Genomic DNA, 26,505 nt, shown 5'->3' with positions numbered 1-26,505 from the left:
TGTGAAGGAGAGATTAGACTTAGATATAAGACTAAAACTTGTAGCTCTAGGGGCAGTTATCCTCCCTCAGCCATGGGTCTCTGAAGAGTGAAGGTCTTCAGTCTGAGGAACATTTTTCTCTCTTCAAAGGACCCTAGATTTATCCCTGAGGACTAGCACAGACCCTAGTGCTTCTCCTCCTGGTGTGTTTGTGATCACTTGTTGCCTTCTCCTGGGATGAGATGGTACATGAGTAGATGGAGGTGCTCTGGTGTAGCCCTTATTTTTCTCCTTTCTCACCCTTGAAAAGAGATGAGAATTCCTGTGTCCTCTAGAATTACACCTTTTTTTGTTTTGTTTTTTTGACACAGAGTCTTGCTCTGTCACCCAGGCGGGAGTGCAGTGGCATGACCTCGGCTCACTGCAAGCTCCACCTCCCGGGTTCACACCATTCTCCTGCCTCAGTCTCCCAAGTAGCTGAGACTACAGGCGCCCTGCTACCATGCCTGGCAATTTTTTGTATTTTTAGTAGAGACAGGGTTTCACCGTGTTATCCAGGATGGTTTTGATCTCCTGACCTTGTTATCTGCCCACCTCAGCCTCCCAAAGTGCTGGGATTACAGGCGTGAGCCACCGAGCCCGGCCTATTTATTTATTTTTTGAGACAGAGTCTCGCTCTTGTTGCCCAGGCTGGAGTGCAAAGGTGTGATCTTGGCTTACCGCAACCTCTGCCTCCCAGGTTCAAGCAGTTCTCCTGCCTCAGCCACCCGAGTAGTTGGGATTGCAGGCATGCGCCACCATGCCCGGCTAATTTTGTATTTTTTTTTTAGTAGAGACGGGGGTTTCTCTGTGTTGACCAGACTGGTCTTGAACTCCCGACCTCAGGTGATCCGCCCACCTTGGCCTCCCAAAGTGCTGAGATTACAGGTGTGAGCCACTGTACCTGGCCAATTTTTGTATTTTTGGTAGGGACAGGGTTTTGACATGTTGGCCAGGCTGGTGTTGAACTCCTGACCTCAGGTGATCCACCCGCCTCGGCCTCCCAAAGTGCTGGGATTACAGGTGTGAGCCACTATGTCCGGCCTAGAATTATAAAATTAAACGATTGTGTGAAGATGCCACCAAAGATATCTTCTTGGTTTTTCATCTGATAATCAGGGACCTGCAATGTCTTTTAGAATCTCTTCTATTATGTGGCTAAATCTTGCTACACCCTGCTCCAAATTTGTCACAGCTTCACTGTGCTGTTATAGGCTTCTTTAACACTTATTGCAGTTAAACCATATATTTCCTACCCTTAACCTTTGTAGTTGCTTTTGAGCTTAAAAAATGTAATATATATATTTATCTTGTTAGATTTAACTTTGGTTTTAAGCTGTTGAAGTCTTTTTGAATCCTGAATTTCTGTCCAGCAAGTTGGCCATCCTTTTTAGCTTTGTGATATCTACAGATGATCAGCATACACTGTTTTTCTTTTTTTTCCCCCTAAGTTAAAATCTTGGCAGAGCCTTTGGCATGCCACTGAGCACCTTTTACCAAAATGATCTTGGCACATTAATCTGTTGTTACTCTGTAATGTGGTATCTTGACCAGTTGTAAATCTAGCCATTCTACCATCCTCTGGGCCATATGTCTCCATCTTGTCCACAAGGAGATCCTGGGTCTGCCCAGATTTCTTGCTAACACCCAGATACCCATTTGCCGGAGAACTCTGTTAATGGCATGGTGAGAATAGCTTCAAATTTCTAGTTGGAAGACCAGGGTTCAAGTTTTCAGCTCCACCTTTTATAAACCAGTGACTTGTGCCAAATTGCATAATCTTGCTAAGCTTCTGTTTTCTTATGTATAAAGTAAGGATAGTTTACCCTGTCTACACAGGGTTATTGTGATGGCTAGATGATATTTATGAAAGTGCTTTGTAAACTGCAAGGACTACACCATTGTCAGCCCTCTAAATAGTAACCCTGTTAATAAAGGAATGAAGCTCATTTGGCATGACTTGATTTTTTTGAGCAGGCTGGGTCTTGGTAATCATGCTTCTCTTTTGTAAGTGTTCACTGATTGCTTAGTAATTTGTCTCAAAGTTTTGTCTGGAATTCACTTAAACTTTCCAGTTTGCAATGTCTGGAATACAGTTTCCTCCTTTTTTTTTTTTTTTTGCAAATTGGGGTTTCTCATAGATGGTGACATATAGCTCAGATGATGGTAGAATGGCTGGATTTATAACTGGTCCAGATACCACATGACAGAATAATAGTAGACTAATGTGCCAAAGTCATTTTGGAAAAAGTTGCCCAGTGGTACCTTCTAGTTGGAAGACCAGGATTCAAGTTTTCAGCTCTACCTTTTATAAACCAGTGACTTGGGCCAGATTATTTAATCTCTACAGTTACGACTGCAGGCAGCCTAGTGGTTCAGCAGTCTCTTAGGCAAGTTCTCTCAGTCCTTAGGATGTGTTTCAGCTAGGTCAGGAGGCGGGGACTCATTCAGTGCGGCTAAATGCCTTGCTAAGATCTTACCCAGCTTTAGTCCTTTCTCAGCTGTGTTTGTTCTTCATTTTAAGTATTTTTTTTTTTTTTGGGCAGAGGAAACAGTTGTAAAATAAGAGTCAAACAGTTCATCTTTCTTCTTGTTTGTTCATTTGCATAATCTGGAGATGGAATGTGACTGACTTTATATGATTTTCTAAATGCTACACATAAATTAAGTGGAGAAAAAACTCTAAAATGTTCTATTTTTGTGTCTCTAATCTCTGGAAAATTGAAGTGACCTGTATTTACTTTTTAATTCACAGAGCAAATAATAATAATATCTAAAGGGCAAAAACCAGCCTAGGATTGATAGTCAAAAATAAGTAATTTATTTTCTTCTTAAATCTTTTGCTTGGGAAATTGTATGTTTGATATGTGAAAAATGCATTATCTAAAATAAATCTGATACTTACATTGAGATGAATATCAATTTAGAGGCTTTTGGCAATAAAAGAGATTGACATTTTAAATCAGTCTACTGAGATAGGCATATATAATAATTCTGTATGGATATTTTCTTTTGTCTAGGTAAAATGGACCATGGAAGTAATTTGCTATGGACTGACCCTTCCATTGGATGGAGAGACTGTAAAATATTGCGTTGATGTATATACAGACTGGATTATGGCTTTAGTGTTGCCGAAAGATTCTATTCCATTGCCAGTTATTAAAGAGCCTAATCAATATGTTCAAAGTATACTAAAACACCTACAAAATCTTTTTGTACCAAGGTAAGCTGTACCTGTCTATCTGGCCCATTATCAGGGGCATAGTAAAATATTCATAAATGTTACTGTAGTATAAGAGCTGATTTCATTGTTAGTCCTCTGAACAGTGACTTCGTGTGTTCAATTAAAGATTGTATTAATGTGAATGTTAGGAAAGATGGGCTTATGTAATGTTTACTAGGCATTTTTAACAGGTATGTGCTCTTTACAAGTTTTTGGCTTTGCTTCTAAAATCTCATACCTCTTAGATATTAAAATACTGTAACATCTTTCCCTTCTACTCAAAAAAATATATACTTTTGCCTGTCACAATTCTTGTTTCCATTTAGGCTAAACACAACTAAGGGAGATGTATCTACCTTAAGAGGCATCTTTCCTATGAGAGAATGAAGACACTTGAAACAATTATGGGCAACTTTATAGTAAGCCAAAAGATTACTCTTGATAGTTTGTTTCTAACTTTTTTTCCATCTTCTTAGGCAAAGGCCTTAATATCATAATGTAGGATACCTTCAAGGAGCAGTAGGGCAATCTCCCTTTGGTAAAGTTCTGGTTAGAGCTTTTGCTCTGTCATACAGTGAGGGACTTTGAAAACCAGCTCTGTAAGTTTTTAACTTTCTAAATATAGAAGGAAGATTACTTTGGAAAATCTGAATTAAAAAAGAGAACTCTCCGGAACTCTGGTCTGTTGGCTCAGGTGTAAACAGCATACCATGCATGAAATGCCTGGTGTAGTCTGGCCCCTAACCAAACTAGCTGTTCTTAATTCTGCATGAATGCTGCTGTTTAGTCAGACTCATAAGTCAGACATTCCTCTAAGACCTCTTAAAGATCTTTCCCATCATGATGTCTTTTTGTCTTCTTCCTCCTCCTTCTCTCCATCACCACATCTCATTCTTGTCGGTTCTTTAGTTCCGCCTTGTGAGGAGAAGTCCTACCTAACCACTCAGGCCCACAGCGCTCACACCTTCTCTGAACCTATGTGATACTTTCTGTATCACTCTTGTATCTCTTGCTGTTTTGTTGCTTATCTTTTAAAATGTGTGTCTCCTTTCCCCGTCTAACCAACTTGAAGGCAGGAACTGTGTTGTCTCTATTTTAGGCTTCCACAGTATCTGGTGCAGTACTGGTATTTTAGTACTTAATACTTACCTTAGGTGTGAATTAAATGCGTGTTGCTTGTATTTATTGATTTCAAATGGAATTAAAAACAGGAAATAGGCTGGGCACAGTGGCTCATGCCTGTAATCCCAGCACGTTTGGAGGCTGAGGCAGGTGGATCACCTGAGGTCAGGAGTTCGAGACCAGCCTAGCCAACATGGCAAAACCCTGTCTCTACTAAAAATACAAAACGTAGCCGGGCGTGGTGGCATGTGCCTATAATCCCAGCTACATGGGAGGCTGAGGCAGGAGAACCACTTGAATCTGGGAGGCGGAGGTTGCAGTGAGCCAAGATCGCACCACTGCACTCCAGCCTGGGTAACAGAGCGAGACTCTGTCTCAAACAAAACAAACAAACAACAACAACAACAAAAAAAAACAGGAAACAGTTGGGAGTACTTAGAATATTGTTTATAAGCAGGTTCTTCTAAAATGATATAATAGTTTTAATACTTTCTTGTTATCTTTTTAGGAGACTACTGGGCTTTTTCTTCATGCCTGCGATAGTCTCATGAGTAGTATTGTCACTGTGTCTCTTTCCTCTTTGTAAGCCTGCTACCTCTCAGTGCTCAGCTAATTTGTATTGATGAAAAAAAATTAATGGCATTTGAGTTAATTAGGCTTGTGCCTTTGCTTTTTCTCTTTTGAGATACATGACTACCTTATAAATGGTTTTGCTATTTGGTAATTACCTTGTTTTCTCAAAAGTGTGCATGCATAAGTGTTAGTAAATTCTGAGAGGCTACTCAACTGAGAATTAGAGTTCTCTTCCTGGCTAATGTTTTAGGAAACTTAGCTGAATATTTTCAATGCTAAGTATTGGTGTTACGATCTCATCTCCCATTATTTGAAGTTTTAGTTGTTTATTTGATTCTGATAGTTCACAAAACTGTCATCTAAGTTTACTTAATTAGTTGTTTTTATAAAAACTGACACTCAAAATAGAGGGAACTGCCTGTACCATTTTGCTAGAGATTATGTCAGAATGAATGTAACCGTTCTCTTTTGCCCATCAGTTTGATTTTTTTTTTTTATGATTGAGCGAAGAGTAAATCACCTTTTAAAGGTGATTAAGGTTTTAATTGCTCACATATACTATACTGTACTTTAAAAAAACATATTATTGTTCTAAAGCAGGGTTAACAAAGAGCCAGATAGCATTTTAGGTTTTGTGGGTCATATAGTGTTGTAATTACTCAGTTCTGCTGGTATGGCATGAAAGCAGCCATAGGCAGTATGTGAATGAATGATCATTACTGTGTTCCAATACAGCTTCACTTACAATATAGATAGTAGGCCAGATTTGTAAACTCTATTTACAATAAAAGATAGCAGGCCAGATTTGACCCATTGGCCATCATTCACCACCACTGTTCTAAAGCAGTTTTTCTGAAGATCACAAGTTACTTTTTAAAAAGTAACTTGATATTTTTGAAAAGGAGATCTCTGGTGTTTAGCTCTTCTGTTTGTTTTTATGTAAAGGTTACCTTGTTAGCTTTAGAACTTTGGACCCTGCATCTGAATTTAGGCCTTCTGAGTGAGGAGGAGCCTCAGTACCTGAGGAACAGGTATTTCCTTTCCTGTCATTGGACAGGAAATGGTAGGTAGGCCTAAATTACCATGTAGGAGGCATGCACTCTTGGAAGAGTGTCAGTTCCAGGGCCATTAGTGGCATTTTTATTTCTTATTCTGGACTTCCTCTTACATTACTTGATTAGGTTTGGGGCTATGATATAGTTTTTTTTTTTTTTTGAGATGGAGTCTCGCTCTGTCGCCCAGGCTGGAGTGCAGTGGCCAGATCTCAGCTTACTGCAAGCTCCACCTCCCGGGTTTATGCCATTCTCCTGCCTCAGCCTCCCCAGTAGCTGGGACTACAGGCGCCTGCCACCTTGCCCAGCTAGTTTTTTGTATTTTTTAGTAGAGATGGGATTTCACCATGTTAGCCAGGATAGTCTCGATCTCCTGACCTCGTGATCTGCCCGTCTCGGCCTCCCAAAGTGCTGGGATTACAGGCTTGAGCCACCACGCCTGGCCATAGTTTTTTATTCTTCTTCAAGTAAGCCAGAGCAGTAGACACAAGCTTGAACCTTAGGGCTTTACCTGGACTAGATCCACCTTTAGCTGAATGTGGAACATCTCCCCACTCCTGAGGGTGCTTGGCTCTTCCTACGCAATTTTCTCATCATTTTGCTTTAGGTCTGACTTCTTTAGGGAAAACTTAGTGGTGTCATTTGCTTTCAACTCTAGGGTAAGTGACCGGTTTTCCGCATCATGGCCCAGAATCTGAGAATCTCTATTCTAAGGTTGGGTTGACAGTTCTAAGGAAACTCACTTCATTTTCTGGAATTTCTTGAGGAAACTCCCCAATCTGATTCAGATATGTTTCTATCAGTTCTTTGTGACAAATGACAATATGTAGAAACTTGGCCTCAAGACTTATTTCAGTAATATTTAGATACTTTTTTTGGGTTTCCCATAAGAGATCTGGAGGCCAGCTTACCACTTGCTAATACAGTGGATTTCCTGCTATTCTCAAAATTCTCACTGTTCTACTTTGGAAAGTGAGGGTAAGGGCTCGGGCCTGGACCTCTATCTTCATCCTCAGTCCTAGCCAAAATACTTTGATCTGTTATATAGATAATTCTTCTTTATGAGATTTCCCTTGGAAAAAACAGTCCTGCAGTGAGTTTTAAAACTGTTGTTCCAGGGTATCCTGGGAACCTTGGAGCCTCTATCTCTGGCTATGTGTCTTTTTCTAAAATTAGAGCAGCAGTAGCAGGTATTTATTTCTGAAGCAATGCCTACATACCTCATCAATTTTGGGGACCTATTAGGCTATTCCTTCTGGCCCTTAGGCCCTTCTCTAATATACCTTAGCTTCAGAGGGACTATGAGCACTGTAAAATCACATGTAGAATTCTTGCAAATATGTGTTTTTAAAAATTAAGAATACCAAGGTCGTTCTGCTTAAATGTAAGCAGCAAGGGTGGCTGTGGGTATTTACTTGTTAATTCAACAAAAACCTATTGAGTGCCTGCTATTATATGTTAGGCATGTGTTAGACATAGAAAATCCAGAAGTGAAGTTTATATTCTAGTATTCCCGCCTTCCTCCCAGAAGCTTTCCAGTTCTCATAGGAGTGGTAGGTTTAGAACCCAGAGTGCTGAACTTGACGATGAGTAAGAAGTAGCTTTAAACTGAAGATGGTATGCCTAGCCCTCTCTGCTGATAATATTAGGGAGCTTCACTGGACCACTGCTTGCCACATCCATAAGTCACCTGTCCTGAAGCTGTTGCTGTCTCTTCTTCAGGCTTGCCAGTGATATCTGTCTATCTTCTTCAGACAGGAACAGGGTTCCAGTCAGATTCGACTATGCTTACAGGTCCTGAGAGCCATTCAGAAACTGGCCCGTGAGTCATCTCTCATGGCCCGAGAAACCTGGGAAGTCTTACTGTTGTTTCTTCTGCAGATTAATGACATACTTCTGGCCCCACCAACTGTTCAAGGTTTGTTTATTTATTTATTTATTTTTCTGATTTATTTCTGAGCTCCAAATACAGTTCATCTTTAAACTCAGTGAGTGGTAGACTCATTGGGGATTTAAATTTTGGCATAACGGTTTACAAACGAAGATGAACAGTTCTTAGAATGGAAACCCTCAGGCACAATATAACTTTAGCGCTAATGAAGTTATTTTACCTTCAGTAATAATTTTGCTAATACAGGGAGGGACTCAGTGAATTATGCATGTTTGATAATGGTGGGAACAGTAGCTCATTTAATAGGATAGGCCGGGCGCAGTGGCTCACGCCTATAATTCCAGCACTTTGGGAGGCCAAGGTGGGTGGATCACCTGAGGTCAGGAGTTTGAGACCAGCCTGGCCAACATAGTGAAACCTCATCTCTACTAAAAATACCAAAAGTAGCCAGGCGTGGTGGTGGACGCCTGTAATCCCAGCTACTTGGGAGGCTGAGACAGGAGAATCACTTGAACCCAGGAGGCAGAGGTTGCAGTGAGCCAAGATCATGCTGTTGTACTCCAGCCTGGGCAACCAGAGCAAAACTCTGTCTCAAAAAAAAAAAAAAAAAAAAGTTAGGATAGAGCCTATATAAGAAACAACTGGCCAGGCGTGGTGACTCACACCTGTAATCCCAGAACTTTGAGAGGCCGAGGCAGGCGGATCACCTGAGGTCATGAGTTCGAGACCAGCCTGGCCAACATGGTGAAACCCCATCCCTTCTAAAAGTACAAAAATTAGCCAGGTGTGGTGGTGGGCGCCTGTAATCCCAGTTATTCAGGAGGCGGAGGCAGGAGAATTGCTTGAACCTGGGAAGCGGAGGTTGTAGTGAGCCAAGATCGTGTCACTGCACTCCAGCCTGGGCGACGAGTAAGACACCGTCTAAAAAAAAAAAAAAAGGAAAAAAAAAAGAAACAACTAACCAATTAAATTAGAGCCTATAGATAATGTATTACAAAGTAGTTATCAAAGTAGAGTCTGAAAACTTGATAGTGACAGAAGATATTTTACTCAGCAAATGAAACTTCCAAAGTCTTCTAACTGTTCTATTTGAAAGTGTGCCAGTTTGCCATTCATTAGCTAACCATTAAAATGCCTCCAGTTTTATGACTTTACAGTGTATTTCAGAATCCCTGCTTTGTATATAGCACAATGTATATAAACTATAAGTTGATCATCTAGTTCCAAGTTCTCTTGTTGCTTATTCATCGGTATACTCTGTTTACTAACACATGTGACTGTGCTTGTGTTCTCACACAGATGCAGTGTTCAGGGAAATAGCTAAAAGGAAGCATGGAATTTCAGTGTGGGAAGGGATGCGATGATAGGAATACTCTGTCTGGTATTGACAATAGCTGGCCAGTCATTGATTCATCAGCTCTCTATTGCTTACTCCTCATGCCAGGGATCTCAACAGCATGAGGCAGATAATTCATCCCCTTCTTGGGCTCTTTGTTGTTGAAACTTTGGTTTTGCTCATTTGAAACACACATTCTTAAAACTTTTCCTGTGAGTCCCAACTTTGCCTTCTGGAGCTGTGCAGTGTAAAGACCACTGCTATTTTTCCACCTGGTTCCAGGACTTAGAACAGGGGAACAGCCCATTTTCATGGTTAAGGCTCTGTCCTTCCCAACACCAGTCCTTTTGCTCCATTATTTGTGTCTCTCTCTCTCCCCCCACCTTGAAGGGTGGCTTTCAGATACTTGGAGCATTGTATGGCAAAGTTTGGAGGTAAAAAGACATGGGTTTTTGTTGTGATTCCTTCACTTACTGGCTGCATGAAGTTGAAGAAGTTGCTTAAACTCTCCGAATCTAAGTTTTCTCATCTTCAAAATGGGTATAATTAGTAGTTGGTATTGGGTATTACAGATACCTGTCCTGCAGAATTAATGTGAGGATTATATGAGGTCATTTGTATGAGCTATTTGGCATAGAAACTGACTCATAGTAGTCAGTCATCATAGTCAGTCATCCTTTACCTTCACCCTTGTGTCCGCCTGTCCCCCTTGCTAGAGGATTAAGGCCTTCAATAAGAATTGAACAGGACAACTTGAAATCTTTCAAAGTAGACATTTTTTGATGTATCTATGATTTTGGGCACAGGAACTCCTAAGCATTACTTCTCATTTTTACTATTAAATGATTATTTGAAAGTCAAAACTTAACATTGCACTTACTTTAATTTTTTGACCAGTTCTCCCACATCAGTGACTTAAAAGATTCTGCTTTAAAAATAAGTTTGCCAAAGATGTGTTTTCTTTTCATTGGTAAGGTGGCATTGCTGAGAATCTAGCAGAGAAGTTGATTGGTGTTCTCTTTGAGGTGTGGTTACTAGCTTGTACTCGGTGCTTCCCAACACCTCCTTATTGGAAAACAGCCAAGGAGATGGTGGCTAACTGGAGGCATCACCCAGCAGTGGTGGAGCAGTGGAGCAAGGTCATTTGTGCGCTCACTTCCAGGTAGGTTATTGTCACTGCCCTACCTTCCTTCAATCCCTGTCTGACCTTAGGCAGCTTTCTGGCATTCATGGAATACATTGTGACAAAGGCTAGGTCTTTTGTTACTGTACTTTAGATACAGAATTGAGCCACTTTTTAAACATAGATATAACAGTTTGGCTAGTGCCCATTTAAAACCTTTCAGAATAATCAAGTATTCTTGAGAAACAGATAAATGTTATACCCTACTTCCCCCACAAAAAAAAATTCCACTCTTATTTTGATTACTAAAATATGCATAATCATTATTTTAAAGAAACAAACCATAGAAAGGTATAATAGAAAAGTTTTCCTGAAATCCTACCATGTATATTTATATATAATTTTACAGAAATGGGACCATACTATAAATACTACTTTGTAACCAAAGTAGGTAGTTTTTTTATAATAATAATTTTACTTTTTTGCCATTTATGTATAATACCATCACTGTTTTGTAAGTACACTCTTAGGTTCATTTTTTTCACACTTATTTTTTCATTTAAATCCGATTTTAATATGCAGGCATACCTTGTTTTATTGTACTTCACTGTGTTGAGCTTCACAGGTACCATGTGTTTTGTTTTTTTTTTTTCAAATTGAAGGGTTGTGGCAACCCTGCATCAAGTAAGTCTTTTGGTGCCATTTTTCCAACAGCATGTGCTCACTTTGTGCCTCTGTCGTATGTTGGTAATTCTTGCGTATTTCAGACTTTTAAATTACAATTATCTGTTATGGTGACCTGTGATCAGTGATCTTTGATATTACCATTGTCGTTGTTACAGAGTGCCACGTACTACACCTATATAAAATGGTGAACTTTATCTATCAATGTTGTTTGTGTTCTCACAGCTCCACTGACCAGCTGTTCCCCGTCTCTTTCCCAGTCTTGAGACACAATAATACTAAAATTAGGCCAATTAGTAACTAAAATGGCCTCAAAGTGTTCGAGTGAAAGGAATAGTTGCATGTCTCTCACTTTAAATCAAAAGCTAGAAATGATTTAGTTAGGAAGGTGTGTTGAAAGCCAAAATAGGCTGAAAGCTAGGACTCTTGCACCAAATGTTTAGCCAAGTTGTGAATGCAAAGGAAAAGTTCTTGAAGGAAATTAAACATGCTATACCACTGAACACAGGAATGATAAGAAAGCAAAACAGGCTTATTTATGATATGGAGAAAGTTTGAGTGGTCTAGATGGGAGATCAAACCAGTCACAACATTTTCTTAACCCAAAACCTAATTCAGAGCAAGGCCTAACTGTCTTCAGTTCTGTGAAGGCTGTGAGAGGTGAGGAAGCTGCAGAAGAAAGCTTAGGAACAGGCTGAGGTTGGTTCATGAGGTTTAAGGAAAGAAACCATGTCTATAACATGAAAGTGCAAGCTGAAGCAGCGAGTGTGATGGAGAAGCTGCAGCAATTGATCCCGATGATCTAGCTAAGATCATAGATGAAGGTGGCATCACCAAACAACAGATTTTCAGTGTGCATTGAACAGTCTTGTATTGGAAGAAGACACCATCTAGGACTTCTATAGCTAGAGAGAAGTCAGTGCCTGGCAAGCTGAAGCCAGTGCTCATTCACCATTTGGAAAATCCTAGGGCCCTTAAGAATGATGTTAAATTTGTGCTCGCCTTGGCAGCCCGTATACTAAGAATGATGTTACATTTATTCTGGCTGTGTGCAAATGGCTCATGCCTGTAATCCCAGCACTTTGGGGGTAAGACATGGGCAGATTACTTGAGCTCAGGAGTTTGAGACCACCCTGGGCAACTTGACAAACCCCGTCTCTATAAAAAATAAAAAAAATATCCAGGTATGGTGGCTTGTGCCTGTAGAACCCGCCTCCAAGGTTCAAGTGATTCTTGTGCCTTAGCCCCCCGAGTAGCTGGGATTACAGAGGTATGCCACCACACCCTGCTAGTTATTGTATTTTTAGTAGAGATGGGGTTTCACCATGTTGGTCTCAAATTCCTGGCCTCAAAACAGTCCACCCATCTCAGCCTCCCAAAGTGCTTGGATTACAGGCATGATCCACTGCGCCCAGCCTGACTTTCAAATCTTGTTTAAGAAATAGAGTTGACCCTTGAGCAACATGTTTTTGAACTGTGTGGGTCCACTTATATGTAGTGGAAACTTTTTTTTGAGATTTGAGACAGTTTGAAAAAATGTGCACCATGTAGCCTAGATATATTGAAAAAAGAAAATAAAGGTATGTCATGTGCATTAAATATATGTACATGCTAGTCTTATATTGTTTACTACCATAAAATATACACAAATGTGTTATACTAAATTAAAATTTATTAAAACTTATGCATACAAATGCTTATAGACTATACATGATACCATTTGCAGTGATGTAAACAACAGGTAAAGAAATGTAAACATAAAAGCTACAGTATAAATCGTAATTGCATAAAATTAACTGTGGTACATACTATACTACTGTAATAATTTTGTAGCCACTTCCTGTTGCTATTGCAATGAGCTCAAGTGTTGTGAATATTCACCTAAAACCCCATGTGACACTAATCATCTCTGCTTGAGCAGTTAATCTCTCCAGTAAATAGTGTATCTCAGTAAAAAGTGATGTCTCAGTTTTCATTTTTCATCATATTTAATACAATACTGTAAACCTGGAATAAATAATACCATGGGACCCATACGAAGTGCCAACAGTGGTGCTGGAAGTGCTCCCAAGAAGCAGAGAAAACTCATGACATTACAAAAAAAAGTTGAATTGCTTGATGTGTTCTGTCGTTTGAGGTCTGCAGCTGTGGTCACCTGCCATTTCAGGCAGACAATTGATTTTGTGAAAAGATGACGTAAACTTATAGTGTCAGTAAACACAGTACAGTGTTGTAAATGTATTTTCTCTTTTATACGACTTTTTTTTTTTTTTTGAAACAGAGTCTCACTTTGTCACCTAGTCTGCAGTGCAGTGGTATGATCTCAGCTCACTGCAACCTCCGCCTCACTGCAGCCTCTGCCTCCCAGGCTCAAGTGATTCTCGTGCCTCAGCCTCCTGAGTAGCTGGGATTACAGGCGTGAGCCACCATGCCCAGCTAATTTTTTGGTATTTTTAGTAGAGTCAGGATTTCTCCATGTTGGCCAGGCTGGTCTCTAACTCCAGGCCTCATGTGAGCCTCCCCGCCTCTGCCTTCCAAAGTGCTGGGATTACAGGCATGAGCCACTGTGCATGGCCCTTTTTAATAATTTTTTAAAGACGGGGTCTTGCTGGGTTGCCCAGGCTAGAGTGTAATGGCTGTTCATAGGTGTGATCATAGTGCACTACACTCTTAAGGTCCTGGGCTCAAGCTATTTAGGTTGGTTCAAAAGTAATTGCAGCTTTTGCCATATTTTAATTACTTTTGTACCGACACAGTATCTTCTGCCTCAAGCCTTCCAAGTAGCTGGGACTATGAATGTGCCACTGCGTCTGATTTTCCTTATGATTTTCTTTGTAACATTTTATTTAGCTTTCTTTATTGTAAGAATACCATATATAATACACATACAAAATATGTGTTAATTGTTTGCTATTGGTAAGGCTTCTGATTAGATTAGTGTTAAGTTTTTGGGGACTCAAACATTATACATAGAGTTTTCAACTGTATGAGGGGCCAGTACCTCTAGTTCCTTTGTTGTTCAAGGGTCAACTGTACGTTTTGTAAGGCTATAGCTGCCATATCAGCATTAAAAGGACTTTGGAAGAAGTTGATTCCAACCCTAATGAATGATTATGAGGGGTTCAAAGCTTTAGTGGAAGAAGTCACTGCAGATGAGGTGGAGAAGTAGCAAGAGAACTACAATTAGAAGTATAGCCCAAAGAGATGACTAATTGCTGCAATGTCATGATAAAACTAATGATGAGAAGTCTTATGGATGAACAAAGAAAGTAGTTTCCTGAGGTGGAATCTACTCCTGGTATAGATGCCATGAACATTGTTGAAATGACAGCAAAGTATATAGAGTATTATATAAGCTTAATTGGTAAAGTAATGGCAGAGTTTGAGAGGATTCACTCCGATTTTGAAATAAGTTCTACTGTGGGTAAAATGCTATGAAATGGCATTGCATGCCACAGATAAATTTTCTTGTGAAAAGAAGAGTCAGTCCATGTAGCACACTTCATTGTTTTAGTTTTTAAAACTGCCACAGCCACCCCAGCCATCAACAATCAACATCCTGATCAGTCTGCAGCCATACCCTCTACCAGTGAAAAGATGACTCTAGATGACACAAACAAATGGAAAAACATTCCATGTTCATGGTTTAGAAGAATCAATATCATTAAAATGACCATACTGCCCATAGCAATCTATAGATTCAACACTATTCCTATCAAACTACCAGTGCCATTTTTTCACATAACTAGGAAAAAACCTATTCTAAAATTCATATTGGAACCAAAAAAGAGCTTTAATAGCCAAAGCAATCCTAAAGCAAAAAGAATAAAGCTAGAGGCATCACATTACCCAACTTCAAACTATACTACAGGGCTACAATCCCCAAAACAGCATGGTACTAGTACAAAAACAGATACATAAACTAATGGAACAGAATAGAGAACCCAGAAGTAAAGCTTCATAACTACAGCCATCTGATCTTTGACAGAGTCAATAAAAACAAGCAATGGGAAAAGGACTCTCTGTTCAATAAAAATAGTGCAGGGTTAGCTGGCTAACCATATGCAGAAGAATGAAACTGGACTCCTGCCTTTCACCATATATAAAAATTAACTCAAGATGGATTAAAGATTTAAATGTAATGCCTCAAACTATAAGAATACGAGAAGAAAACCTAGGAAACACTATTCTGGACATTTGCCTTGGGAAGGAATTTATGACTCAGTCCTCAAAAGTAATTGCAACAAAAACAGTTGACAAGTGGTACCTAATTAAACAAAAGAGTTTCTGCACGTAAAAGAAACTATCAACAGAGTAAACGGAAAACCTACAGAATGAGAGAAAATATTCACAAATTATACATCTGACAGAGATCCAATATCCAGAATCTACAAGGAACTTAAAACAATTGAACAAGCAAAAAACAACCCCATTAAAAAACAGGCAAAAGACATGAACAGACACTTATCAAAAGAAGACATACAAGTGGCCAACAAACATATGAAAAAATGCTCCATATTACTAATCATCAAACAAATGCAAATCAAAATCACAGTGAGATACTATCTCACACTAGGCAGAATGGGTATTATTAAAATGTCAGAAAAGCAGTAGATGCTGGCAAGACTGCAGAGAAAGGGGAATGGTTATAAACTCTGCTGGTGGGAATGTAAATTAGTTCCAGCTGCTGTGGAAAGCAATTGGAAGATTTCTCAAAGAACTTAAAATACGACTACCATTCAACCCAGCCACCCCATTGCTGGGTATATATCCAAAAGAAAACAAATGATTCTACCAAAAAGACACATGCAGTCTTATATATTGCAGCACGATTCACAATAGCAAGGACATGGAATCAACGTAGATGCCCGTCGGTGGTAGACTGGGTAAAGAAAATGTGGCACATATGCACCATGGCATACTATGCAGCCATGAAAAAGAATTAATTATGTCCTTTGCAGCAACATGGATGCAGCTTGAAGCCATTATCCTAAGTGAATTAACACAGGAACAGAAAACCAAGTATCACATGTTCTCACTTATAAGTGGGAGCTAAACATTGGACGTAAAACTCACGGACATAAAGATGACAACATTAGAAACTGAGGACTACTGATGGGGGAAGAGGAGCAGTGTTGAAAAGCCCAGATGATGGGATTATTTGTACCCCAAGCCTCAGCATCATGCAGTATACCCAGATAATCTGCACATGTACCTCCTGAATCTAAAATAAAAGTTGGAAAGTTTTAAAAAGGGAAAAGATTATGACTTGCTGAAGGCACAGATGATTATTAGCATCTTTCAGCAGTAAAATATTAATATTTTTAAATTAAGGATGTACATTGATTTTTAAAGATATAATCCTATTGCATACTTAATCGACTGCAGTATAGTCCAAACATAGCTTTTATATGCATTGAGAAACCAAAAAAACGTGCATGACTTGCTTTTTGCAATATTTGTTTTATTAGGGTAGTATGAAACAACCTGCAAGATCTCCAAGGTATACCGGTATAACTCTAGATATAGATAAGGGTTCTTTAAAAAATATAATACCTTTATCACACCTAAAAAAGTTGACAATTCTTTAATATCAGTTAGCCAATCGGTGTTCAAATTTTCAGGTGCAGTTGGTCCTCTGTGGGTTCTGTATCCATGGACACAGCCATTCAGAAATCAAAAATATTTGGCAAAAAATTTCACAAAATTCCAAAGAGTAAAAATTGAATTTGCCTTCTACTGAGTACTGCATTGAATCTGTGCGAATGAAGGGATGTGTATGCATTGTATTAGGTATTATAAGTAATCTTGAGATGATTTAAAGTATATAAGAAGATGTGTGTAGGTTATATGCAAATACTAAATTATTTTATGTAAGGGGACTTGAGCATCCATGGATTTTGGCATCTGAGGGGTGTCCTGCATCAATCCCCCATAATACTGAAGGACAACTGTATAGGTTTCTGCTGTCTTTCTTTCTCTTTTTTTGACAGTTTCTTACTCTGTCACCCAGGCTGGAATGCAATGGTGCAATCACAGCTTACTGCAGCCTTAATCTCCTAGGCTCAAGTGATCCTCCTGCTTCAGCCACCTGAGTAGCTGGGACTGCAGGCGTGCACCACCATGCTTGGCTAATTTTTATATTTCTGATCACAATGGGGCTCCTCCATGTTGTCCAGGCTGGCCTTGAACTCATGGGCTCAAGTAGTCCTCTTGCCTTGGCCTCCCAAAGTGCTGGTATTACAGGCCTGAGCCACCACACCAGGCCTAGGTTTCTGCTTTATTTTTCTTTGCAATTTTTTTGTTGAAGAAACTGGGTTGTCTTACAGAGTGTTTCACATTCTGGATTTTTCCAATTACGTCCACATTGTTAATTTAACATATTCCTCTGCCCCGCTGTATTTCCTGTAAACTGGTAGTTAGATCTAGAGTCTTGATCTCATTCCAGTTTGACTGGGGGCAAAGAGAAGGGGTGACAGGAACAAAAACTTTGTAGGTAGTATTATGTATCAGAAGGTAGACTTCTCTTTTTCTGAGTTAATAAAATGTTTAGATCTTTATTATTATTTAAACTAAAAAATGAAACTTTGGAATATTTTGTTGATTCTCATATATCACAGACAACATCAATATTATGAATATAGCCATGAGTGGTGGCTCACATCTGTAATCCCAGCACTTTGGGAGGCTGAGGCAGGACAATTGCTTTAAAAAAATTATGAATCTGTTTTTAAGTAATGCTTTTATCTTAATTGTGATAACATTACATGCTTATAATAGAAAATTTGGAAAATGTAGGGACAAATACCTATCATTTAGAGCCAACCCATGTTAACGTTTTAATGTATTTTTTCCATTTAGTTCCCTTTTTAAAAATACCAGTTTGAAATTATTCTATATAATATTGTCTGCTTGTTTCATTTGATGTCTGATTCTTGTCACTTTTAGTTACACATACTTTTTCTCATTAAATAGCTGTTGAGATCATGTTTTTAATGGTTTTGTAGTTTTCCATTATGTAATTGGAATATAATTCATTTAATAATTGCCTTGTTATTGTTGTTGTTATTTTTGTTTTTTTGAGGCAAGGTCTTGCTCTGTTGCCCAGGCTGGAGTGCAGTGGTGTGATCAGGACTCATAGCAGCCTCAACCTCCCCAGGCTCAAGCTATCCTCTTACCTCAGCCTCCCGGGGCAGCTGGGAGCTACAGGTGCATGCCACCATGCCCAGATAATTTTTGTAAAGATGAGGTTTTGCATATTGGTCAAGCAGGCCTCAAGCCCCTGGACTCAAGTGATCCACTAGACTTGGCCTCCCAGAGTGCTGGGATTGCAGGCATGAGCCACTGTGCCAGCGTTGTTTTTTTTTTTCTTTTCTTTTTTTTTGAAATATGGTCTTGCTCTGTTGCCCAGGGTGGAGTGCAGTGATGCAGTCATGGCTCTTTGCAGACTCAAACTCCTGACCTCAAGCAATCCTGCCATCTTCCCCTGCTGTTTTGATATTTATGTTGTTCCCATTATTTTATTTAAAAAATATTGGTGATATGAATGCTTTATACATAGTCTTTATATGTATTCTGATTATATTATCTTTAGATAGAGAATAATTGAGTTAAAGGGCTTTGAATAGTTTTAATACATTTAGAATATTACTATTAAGTAATTGAGTGGTTGAGTTATTTTTATGGTATATCAGAAATTCTAAACTTCATGTAAAACTATTATAACTTAGTTATATTGCAGAAATTTGCAGTGAGATGAATCTTTTAAAAAATTTAAATATTGTATGATTATATAATTATATAAGTATAATTGTATATAAATAGCTATGATTTATAAGTAACATGTAATGTATACATGTGAAACATATATATAAATGTATGTCACAGAAAGACAGTTAAAAACTAAGATCACTGACAGCTGAAAAACACAAACTAGAACTACAAAATGGGAAGAAATGATACAAAATGATTAACATACCTAACTTATAAAAAGGTCATAAATAATAATTCAGAATCACTGATACACAAATAGAAGAATTAGGCTAGTCAAACCAGAAAGAGAAGAGATGCAAGGAAAAACTTTAAGAATCAGTTTACAACAGAATAAATGTCCCACAGAGCACACGAATGGGGCTGGAAGAGGGACAAGTAAAAAGTGATGAAGCTGAACTGAAAAGAATTACTATATAAAAGACAAGGACAGCAGGAAGTAGCAGTATTTTAATAATTATTATTTTATAATTTAAGTATCTTAAATAATTTTCTATAAATTAGTATCTTAAATTATTAAATTTATTATTATCTATAAATACTTTAAGTATCTTAAATAATTTAAAACATTCTTTTTTTGGTATACTTGTTTATTTTACCCAAAAACTCGTGTATCTTGTAAAGAAGACGCTAATAATAACACATGTGTATTACATATAAAATATATACACCAGCATATACTCTCTTCTTCCCAGCTTCTTTCCATTAGAAATCATCTTGGAAGTCTCCAGTTTGTTTTCAATGTGAAATTTTTTTTTAAATGAACACATAATAGTTGTACATATTTTTGGATTACATAGTGATGTTTTGATGTATGTATTAAAAATGTATAGTGATTGATCAGAGTAATTAGCATATTCCTCATCCCAAACATAAAAAACTAGAAATCCTCTTTCAGTTTGTCTGTTTTATGAATGAGAGTTTCCATATGTCTTGTTCACTTATGTGAGGTACACACGTTTCATCTATTTTCTTTCATGTTTCTGTGCTTGAGTGTATTTTTCAATCTGTTAAGAAAGAAATGGACTCAGTGGTGTGCATTTATTTTCTAGATTGCTACGCTTTACATATGGGCCTTCATTTCCTCCATTTAAAGTTCCCGATGAAGATGCCAGTCTGATCCCTCCAGAAATGGATAATGAGTGTGTTGCACAGACATGGTTTCGCTTTTTACACATGCTAAGGTATTGTTATTTTATTATTTCATGTGCTATTTACCCAGTAAGTGTCTTAGGGCAGGAACCATGCTGTAAGTCTCTTGTCTGAATTCAGAATGTGGACGCTAAGCACCATTCATCAAAGTGTCTTAGGGCAGGAACCATGCTGTAAGTCTCTTGTTTGAATTCAGAATGTGGACGCTAAGCACCATTCATCAAATGGAACCCTGTTGGACAACAAGCACGTTTCTATCCTGTGCCTCCTGCTCTCCCTGTCCCAGCAGGGTTAGGCTGTCCTCAGCCGCTCTTGGTTTACACTCTCTAGGAACGTGTTCCCTGTGGTAGATGCCGCACTTGTTCTCTTGCCTGTTGCTGCAGCCTGGCTGATGATCTTTCTCTTGGGATTTTGTCACATTCTTTGGGGACTGGAAGTTGCTTTGCTCCTCTCTGTGTCCAGCACTGACTGGTCAGTCTGCCTCTCAGAGCCCTCCTCCAAGCACCTGTTTAAAGTTTCAGTGGGAGATACACCCTAAAATTTTGCAGAGGGGTATACTGCTACATCCTGCTGTCCCTGTCTTTTATATAGTAATTCTTTTCAGTTCAGCTTCATTACTTTTTACTTGTCCCTCTTCCAGCCGCATCTGTGTGCTCTGTGGGACATTTATTCTGTTGTAAACTGATTCTTAAAGTTTTTCCTTGCATCTCTTCTCTTTGTGGTTTGACTAGCCTAATTTTTCTATTTGTGTATCAGTGATTCTGAATTACTCTTTATGACCTTTTTATAAGTGAGGTATGTTAATCATTTTGTATCATTTCTTCCCATTTTGTAGTTCTAGTTTGTGTTTTTCAGCTGTCACTGATCTTAGTTTTTAAATGTCTTTCTGTGATCATTTTCTATTTCTTTTGTGTTCTTTGATCAGATAGTCACCTATGATTTCTTCCAATGTTGTTTCCTTTGTAATAGTAAGTTCTTTTATATACCTCAGGATCTGTCTTTATATATATATACACACACACACACACGCATGCACGCACGTAATTTGCAGAGATAGGGTCTTCCTACATTGCCCAGGCTGGTCTCAAACTCCTAGACTTAAGCAGTCCACCCGCTTCAGCCTTCCACAGTGCTAGGATTGCAGGCATCGAGCCACCGTGCCCAGCCTGGAATTCATCTTTAGTTCACATATTACTTCATTAATTTCTTCATTTATTTTTATGTCAGAGTCACACTCTTAATTATTTTAACTTTATAATATTATTGATATTTAGTAGGTCTAATGTCTTTTTCTCTTTTTCCTTCTCTTAGAGTATTTATCTCTTCTTGCCTGTTTAACATTTCAGATCAATTTTAGACCAATTTTTCAAGTTACAAAACATAAGCAAACAGAAGGAAAAACCTCAATGAAATCTTCTGGGGTTTGGATTGTGTATTAATTAGGGTAAGGAATATGTTCTGCTTTAGCAAATGAACCTGAAAATCTTTTATAAAGTCTGGAATCAGGACTGGCTCTGTTCACATAGTCGTTCAGGGACCCAGCTGGCAGAGGCTCTTTGATCTTCAACAGATGACTCCATTAGGATCTCAGTGTTATAAGCAGGAGTTTCGTATCTGGCTAGCAGATGGGGAACAGAGAGCAAGGAAAATTTTGTGGGAGGGTTTTATGTGTCAGGCCTTGAAGTAATATAAATCACTGTTACTCATATTCCATTAGCCAGAACTCAGACACACATCACACTTAATTGCAAGAGAACAGAGAATAAAAGAAAGTTGTGAACAGCTATCCAGACTCTGCCAAAGATGAGACTGGTATTAAGCCTGTATTTATATTTAGGAAACGCTGATATCTGATATTGAGTCCGCCTTTCTAAAAGCATGTCTTTTTCTTTTTCAGAATTTTGCATATCTTATTGAAATGTTTTACAGTTTTCTTCACAAATATTTTTAATATTTTCTTTACCATTATTTCTAGGTATTTGTTGCTGATGCTGTGAAAAGCTAACTCTTTTCTGCTATTCTGTCTTCTAGATGGTTATTACTGCTGTAAAGAACATTTTTTACTTCATGTTATTTTGTATATTATATATGGCATTTAAAAGAGCTCTGAGTATTTCACTGATTCTTCTGAGATATGGACACATACCTGCAAATAAGAAGTGTCTCTTTTCTGATAATTCATACTTGTTTTGGTGACTAATTAAAAATACTTTGGATGCAGTAAGACTTGGACTTGAGTTCAAATTCTGCTAGTTTTTTCTTTGTGAACTTGAACAATTTATTCTCCCTGTGCCTCAGTTTCTTTTTAATCTACATAATGGAAATAATGATTGTACCATCTCGTTATAAGAATTGAAGAAGAAAAAGCATGTAAAATGGTATGATGCCTAGTGCATGGTAGGTCCTTGAAAGTTGCTATTATTACAGTTATTTCTGCATATTATTTTACTGCATCCATCAGAACTTCTAGAACACTGTTGAATTAAAGTGATACTGTTTTGGCACCTTTTTTGGTTCTGATTTTCTTCAGAATGCCTCTAATATATAGAATTTTGAGTAGGATGTTGGTTGTCGATGCTAGATGTTCTTTTTTATGCTCCTGCTTTCCTAAACAATCAAAAATTTTATTTATTTATTTTTAAATTTTTTTTTTTTGAGATAGAGTCTCGCTTTGTTGCCCAGACTGGAGTGCAGTGGTGCTATCTCTGCTCACTGCAAGCTGCGCCTCCCGGATACACGCCATTCTCCTGCCTCAGCCTCCTGAGTAGCTGGGACTACAGGCGCCCGCCACCATGCTCAGCTAATTTTTTGTATTTTTTAGTAGAGACGGGGTTTCACTGTGTTAGCCAGAATGGTCTCAATCTCCTGACCTCGTGATCCGCCTACCTCGGCCTCCCAAAGTGCTGGGAGGCAATTAAAAATTTTTGAAAATAAAGGCTGGGCACGGTGACTCACGCCGGTAAATAATAGCCCTTTGGGAGGCCAATGCGGGTGGCAAGCTTAGGAGTTCGAGACCAGCCTGGGCAACATGGTGAAACCCATCTCTACTAAAAATACAAAAAACGGGCTGGGCATGGTTGCTCACGCCTGTAATCCCAGCACTTTGGGAGGCCGAGGTGGGCGGATCCCTTGAGGTCAGGAGTTCGAGACCAGCCTGGCCAACTTGGTGAAACCCTATCTCTACTAAAAATACAAAAATTAGCTGGGTGTGGTGGCGCATGCCTGTAATCCCTGCTACTTGGGAGGCTGAGGCAGGAGAATCACTTGAACTGGGAAGCAGAGGTTGCACTTCAGCCCGGGCGACAGAGCGAGACTCCATCTCCAAAAAAAAAAAAAACAGCAAAAAACAAATTAGTCAAGTATAGTGGTGCACCTGTAATCCTAGCTACTCAGGAGGCTGAGGAACAAGAATTGCTTGAACCTGGGAGGCAGATTTGCAGTGAGCCAAGATCATACACACTGCACTGTAGCCTGGGCAACAGAGCAAAACTGTCTCAAAAAATAAATAAATAAAATTAAAATATAAATAAAGTCAGGAGTAGTACTGAATTGTTTCAAATAATATTTTTGGATCCATTTAAACAATTAAGTGGTTTTTCTTCTTTCATCTGTTGATGTGAAATATTAATTAATTTCCCAGTGTTGAACCATCTATCATTCCTGAAAGAAAAGTTTTGCTTGGTTATGGAATGCTTTGCTTTTAGTGTTTTTCTGAATTGTCTCTAGTTCTATCTTTTGATGAATTGGATAGGAAAACTTCCTATCCTTTTTTATGGTCTGTTGTGTCAAAGTTTTATGTTCCTTAAAAGTTTGAAATAAATGAACAGCAAAACTCTAGTTCTAGAGTCTTTTTTAGAGGTAGTTCTTAGATATTCTTCTTGAGCTGACTGTGGTATTTTAGTTAGAGTTATTTTCAGTGGCAAAAATAGGAGCCTACTTAAGCAAATGCAGGTGAGAAAAAGAGATTATGTGAAAACAGAGCAGTCTTACCAGGCTCTATGAAGCAGCGAGCAACCCTTTCTCATGTTGGGGAGGAATCAAGGCAGCCTCGGGACAAATCACTGTCATTTGCTTCTCTTTGCTCTTTTGATTCTCTTGTGCATGCGCATTGTTCGCTTTCTCCAGCAGGCTTCCTCCTGAGTCCCTGTTCCCTCCTGCCTTTGAGAGGGGGACATGCAGTCTCTTGATAACTGCCCAGTCGTGTAAATAGCTGTGATACTGCTTGACTTCAGTGCTTGTCCTTTCAGTTCATGGGGGCTTTCCCTTTGCTTAGTTTCTCCAAAGGGAAAATTGGATCAAATTATCTTCATTAATTAGGTCTATGGCAGACATCTGGATACCTCCTTTGGGACAATTTTACCTCCTTTCTTAAATAAGCTATGAGTGGCAGGTCGTGAGGATTATTTATGATTGTGATTATTTGTGATTGTTGGCAAATTTCCTAGGAAGAAGGTTGTATATGATGGGGAGATAGGCATCAATATTTTGTGTTGTATGTTAGTGGTTTATCTTTTTCCAGGAAAACAAAAAAATATTTTTCATTTTTGTTTCCCATAGTGTTCTCAAATGCTTGTCTTTGGACTTGTGTATGCCCACCTGCCCTTTAGGCCCCATCTGGAGATTGTTTCAGTACATTTAGGTGAAATCTGGATTTTTAACAGGTTCCCCAAATGCATCAGGTACACAGGGCATTTGGAACTGCTGGAATGCAGTTTCTTTTAGTTTTTCGTATCCTTTGTTACCTATTCTCATTTCAAGTTTTACTTACTTTCTTGAATCTGTTCTCTAAATATTTGGGTGCCAATAAAATCATTCCTGGTTTACCTTTGGAGAAACTGGTATGAACCTTTCTCTCTCCAGTTTTTGATGTATCGTAGACACGAATTTAACCAAGCTCTGCTGGACTTAGGTGTAGTTCCATTTCAGCTTTACTCCTTGTTCTTCTAATTTCTGAATAGTTGAACTACAGCCCCCAGCAGGCACTGCTGGTAGAGACGAATCTCCCCTCCTCTGTCTTACTTGATGGACTAGTACAGTTCTGTGGAAACAGTATGCTTGGAAGCCCATTTTTCTTACATGCATACACATTCCCCTTTCCCCAATTACAGTTACTTGAAATTCTTTTGGTGGGTGGAAAAAGAGGTTTTCAAAGGCAGAGCATGTATAGATCACTGATTCCTATTTCTCAGCTAGTTCTTTTGCCTTGTAGGTAGTGGAAATTCTGTTCACCTGCTTTAGATTATCAGTATTACTTTGAATTGGAGAGGCTTCTTAATGGAATGCTAAGCAAACCATTTGAGTGAAAAATTGTAATCTGTTTTTAATGGAAATATTTCAAACTGTACATAAAATGTAATTAAACACAAATACATTGTTTTGAAATGTATGGCTTTAGTACATACACATGAACACAGCATAAAACTATAACACTAATCCTGATTTTCAAATAATAGGTTTTTTTTTTAATTGGAAATGTTAATATTAAAGTAAAATTTTCTCCTTGGAGTTCTTGTTGACATAGCTTTACCATTCCATTGCTTAATTTTTTTTTTTTTCTTTCTTTCTTTCTTTCTTTTTTTTTTTTTTTTTTCCTGAGATGGCGTGTTGCTGTGTTGCTCAGGCTGGAGTGCATTGGCATGATCATAGCTCACTGCAGCCTCGGCCTTGAAATCCTGGGCTCAAGTGATCTGCCTCAGCCTTCCGAGTAGCTGGGACCATAGGCACGTGCCACCATGTCCTTCTTCTATTGCTTAATTCTAAACATATTAGGAAAAGTGTCTATGTATACTCTTAAAAAATTAAAACTTTTTCTAGTCTTACTTTGATTCTCATGCTCTGAATAGGCAATGTTCATGTAACCACTCTGCAGATCTTCTGTAAAGAAGTGATGATATTTGAATCACTAACCCATTAAATACAAATCAGTCTCTTCTCTGAATCAAAGAAATAGGCACAAACAGTCCTGTTCTTAAATTAGATTACATGTATTTTATTGCTATAGAAATTTCTAAATTTGTGATTAATTCTTTTCTCTCTTTTAATAGTAATCCTGTGGATTTGAGTAACCCAGCTATTATAAGCTCTACTCCCAAATTTCAGGAACAGTTCTTGAATGTGAGCGGAATGCCGCAAGAATTGAATCAGTATCCCTGCCTTAAACATCTGCCTCAAATATTTTTTCGTGCCATGCGTGGAATCAGCTGTCTGGTGGATGCATTTTTAGGTGAATTTTGTGTATGTTGCTAGATGTATGAAGAGCTTCATTTAGATAACTCTAGAGGCTAACCCTATGAGTTATTAGAAAACATCCAAAGGAAAAGATGAACAGATTTGATGACAAATAACAAGCGAAGAAAAATTATTTGCAACAAATAAAATAGCCAGAGGGTTATCGTTTTTATGTAAATATTTAGGTTGGTGCAAAAGTAATTGCAGTTTTTACCATTTAATGTAGCCAAAACTGCAATTACTTTTGCACCCACCTGATACATCAAACAAGGTGCTAAGAACAAGAATTAGGCTAGTAGATAAATGGACAAAAGATAAGAGTAAATGATTGCA

General features: G+C 38.5%; 1 protein-coding gene across 2 annotated transcripts in view; it reads left to right on the top strand.

Annotated features, from left to right (window-relative positions):
- LOC105496330 (Ral GTPase activating protein non-catalytic subunit beta) overlaps positions 1-26,505 on the top strand; it is a 138,479-nt gene that overhangs the window by 41,583 nt on the left and 70,391 nt on the right. For both annotated transcript variants that reach the window (XM_024797477.2, XM_071079337.1), the window contains exons 4-8: positions 3,039-3,241; positions 7,743-7,906; positions 10,191-10,377; positions 19,845-19,976; positions 25,989-26,167. In XM_024797477.2, coding sequence (XP_024653245.2) covers positions 3,039-3,241; positions 7,743-7,906; positions 10,191-10,377; positions 19,845-19,976; positions 25,989-26,167 — 865 coding nt within the window. The remainder of the gene's footprint in view (positions 1-3,038; positions 3,242-7,742; positions 7,907-10,190; positions 10,378-19,844; positions 19,977-25,988; positions 26,168-26,505) is intronic.

The sequence above is a fragment of the Macaca nemestrina genome, chromosome 15, assembly GCF_043159975.1.
Source record: "Macaca nemestrina isolate mMacNem1 chromosome 15, mMacNem.hap1, whole genome shotgun sequence".
Classification (NCBI taxonomy): Eukaryota; Metazoa; Chordata; class Mammalia; order Primates; family Cercopithecidae; genus Macaca; species Macaca nemestrina.
The sequence above is the reverse complement of the archived record's forward strand: the minus strand, read 5'-3'. Positions and strand labels throughout refer to the sequence as shown.